This window comes from Quercus lobata, chromosome 4, assembly GCF_001633185.2.
Source record: "Quercus lobata isolate SW786 chromosome 4, ValleyOak3.0 Primary Assembly, whole genome shotgun sequence".
NCBI lineage: Eukaryota > Viridiplantae > Streptophyta > Magnoliopsida > Fagales > Fagaceae > Quercus > Quercus lobata.
Window position 1 is genome coordinate 16,582,081 of NC_044907.1, and position 3,116 is coordinate 16,585,196.

At 36.1% G+C, this 3,116-nt stretch overlaps 1 protein-coding gene across 1 annotated transcript; it reads right to left on the bottom strand.

Moving 5' to 3' along the window:
* Positions 1-237: 237 nt before the first annotated feature.
* LOC115987218 (NADPH:quinone oxidoreductase-like) lies at positions 238-2,465 on the bottom strand. Its single transcript, XM_031110723.1, has 3 exons — positions 2,180-2,465; positions 1,878-2,066; positions 238-676 (listed from the first exon to the last, which is right to left on the bottom strand). The coding sequence occupies exons 1-3, from the start codon at positions 2,274-2,276 to the stop codon at positions 366-368; spliced, it is 597 nt and encodes a 198-aa protein (XP_030966583.1). The 5' UTR covers positions 2,277-2,465; the 3' UTR covers positions 238-365.
* Positions 2,466-3,116: the final 651 nt, after the last annotated feature.

Consider the following 3,116-nt stretch of genomic DNA (forward strand, 5'->3'; position numbering starts at 1 on the left):
CTTGCAGATATCTTCACCAAGTCACTTCCTAAGGGACGCACTCGTGATTTGGTTGATAATCTCAAGTTGGTCTCACATCCACTTTGAGTTTGAGGGGGGCTGTTAACATATATTATGTTATGGGCTTTAGGCTCAGTTAGATTACTTGTATAGTACACTTGTACTTGTACTATACTTTACTTGTACCGCACACATATGTCTTCTATATAAAGACACTGATGTATATTCTTTGATCTGAGAAATACAATATAATTATTCAGTATTTCTAACATGTAGTACTTTACAAAAAATCAGATAAGTTGTAATGCCAGCATAGTACATATTAAATCACATATTAATTATTTTTCATCTAATTAAAAAACATATTATTTCTCAAGCTTTCCTTGGAGGCGCAAAGTAAATGCATGCAAGGATATGAGAATTTCCTTCAACTTCTCCTTGACTGATTCATCAACCAGATTACCATTGCCATCAAACTTTGTAGGAGGTTCGCGTGCATTCAAGAAAAACTCAGGTTTGTTGATGAAATGAAGATCCAGAAAAACTCCAATTTGGCGAAGGTGATACTGTGACCGTTTCCCACCAGAACCTCCTGAAGCACTTACAATTGCAGCTGCTTTGTCAGCGCAAACATTTGGTGGTCTAGATGCCCAGTCAATTGCATTCTTCAATGGAGCTGGTATAGTGGGGGAAAGAAAAGAGTTGGCAAAACACAAAGCAGAAATAACAAGCATTTGGTTTAATGGCAATGCATAATCCTAATATCTTGAAAAAAAAAAACAATTTAACATATATAAACTGCGAACAAGCACCCGGAGCCACTCTCGTTTTCTTTTTGACAATTGAATAATATAGTGAAGGATCTATCAATGCTATTTACACAAGGGATAGTCAAGTATTCTTGCTTGAGACTTGGGAACAAGGTTAGCATTTCCATTTTCATCCGTTGTAAAATTTTTCCAGTTGACTCAATCATCTCTAGTTCTCTATATACTTACAACTATGCATAGTACAAAGGATATTATTAGATTAAATGATTAAATTCATCTTCTTCTTTTTTTAATTTTTGGACAATCGATAATTTATTATATTATAATATCTGAGCAAGAGGTCTTAGAATCAAATCCTGTTAATAAGTGTAGTTTAGATCCACACGTGAAAAGTGAGTGTTAAATTAAATGATTAAATTCAATATTTTCTTATTGCTTAAGTTTTCAGGATAATTTTTCTCAAAATCTTTTTAAAATAAAAATTGGTAATTTATCAGATATTGGAGATGAAAGGGTGCTCATCTCTGCCGAAAGTATGCATACGCCTAATAAATCAGCTTTGTATTTGACAAGAATGAAGAATAAATATATCAACAAAATAGTGCCAGAAATTGAAATCTTAAGAATTGCTATAGTAAAAGCCAATTTCACAAGAACAAATGTCAACAACTCTTGAATCAGTGACAGAAAGCAATACGATCGAAGAGGATAATATTAAATTGCAGCATTACACAGCTCTATGCCAGAGACAGCACGCACGCAGTATAGACAATCAACTTTACAACAGATGACCAGAATAATCAAGATCAAAGAGGAAAGAAATTTCCAAGCATCTTGGCTCTACAAAGGACATCAATGATTGATCAATAAGCATTGGGGAAGAATTTACAGAAACTGGTCCCCAAAATGTTTTTGTACTATGCTGATGCTCCTAATAAAAAGTGTCATTTCGATAAAACCCATGGAGGTTGGGTTGGTGAACATTGAAATTTATCCAAAATAAATTCAACTACCCATGACAAAAATTTGTAGACCAAAACTGAAAAGTTGCAAACCAAACCAATTTTCCAAGACTAATGAATAAAAAGAAGGTATAGAAAGGAGTACCTGAGACTGAGTAGTTGCACTCGGGCGAGGCAAAGAGAATGGAATCAGCTTCTTTAATCTTCTGGCGGAAAGCTTCCACGGCTGTTGGGAAAGTTCCCTCTCCTTCTAAGTCAGTGTTGAGCATAGGCAAAGGTTCAATGTCTATGTACTCTATTTCCAAGCCATTGATGGACTTGCTCAGCTCGATTGCTATTACCAAACACACAAAAAATCGGAACCCAACTCCCAAAAACAAAGAAAAAAAAAAAAAAAAAACAAACAAACAAACAAAAAAAAACAAAAAACAAAAGCTGGGAAAGTACCAGAACGAACAAGGCCACGGTTATACGAGCCTTTGCGAAGAGACCCACATAGAGCCGCCACTTTAACTCTTGGTGTTGCGGCTACAACTGCCTCCATAGCGCTCTCTCTCTCACTCTCTCAGTCTCAGTTCTCTGATTCTCTCTTCTTTCCTGTTTCTGTGTGCGTCTGAAGGATGTGTCAGTATTTAGAAAAGCTGAGAAAATAGTTTTTGACTTTTTGACGAAGAAAAGTATGAGCACTAGCAATGGAGTGTAGTATAAGAAACTAAATTTGTGATTGAAATGAATGATCTGTGCACTTATATACCCAAACGGAGCATGTAACTGCCTAAATAAACTGCTATGCACGTGTGAACACATTCTAACAATTTATCTAACTACCACACGTGAGTCATTAGCCTACCTTTAGTTAGGTACAAAACTACAAGAAGCTTACAAGACAACCAACTATGCTACATCCTTATTCTGTAGTTTAGGCATATCTATACAACTCTTAATTCTCTTCAACTGTGCTGTATCCGATTCACTAGTTAAACAATCAGTTAGCTCTTCAATCTTCACATTTGTTACTTTGGCACTTGCTGCTACATCATCAAAGGGTCTTGCTTGATCTGATGTACACTGATGCTCTGTTGATGCATTGTCTGCTGCACTGTGATGCAGCCCAAGATGCATCAGTGTGGCACCTGAGGCACCTGATGCACATGTAACAGAACTTGCTGATGCTTTTGAACTTTGACATGTACACCCTGTTAGAGATATATTAGCCCATTAGCATAGGCCCAAGCCTAATTCTACTTTGTGTGCAAGTCAAGTCTCCTACTTGTACTAGAAGTCTATTAGTCTAGGGTTTAGTCTACTATATATACACATGTTATGATTCATTGTAACACAGGATTTGTACTACACTCTAATATATTATTAATGTAGCCCTTTA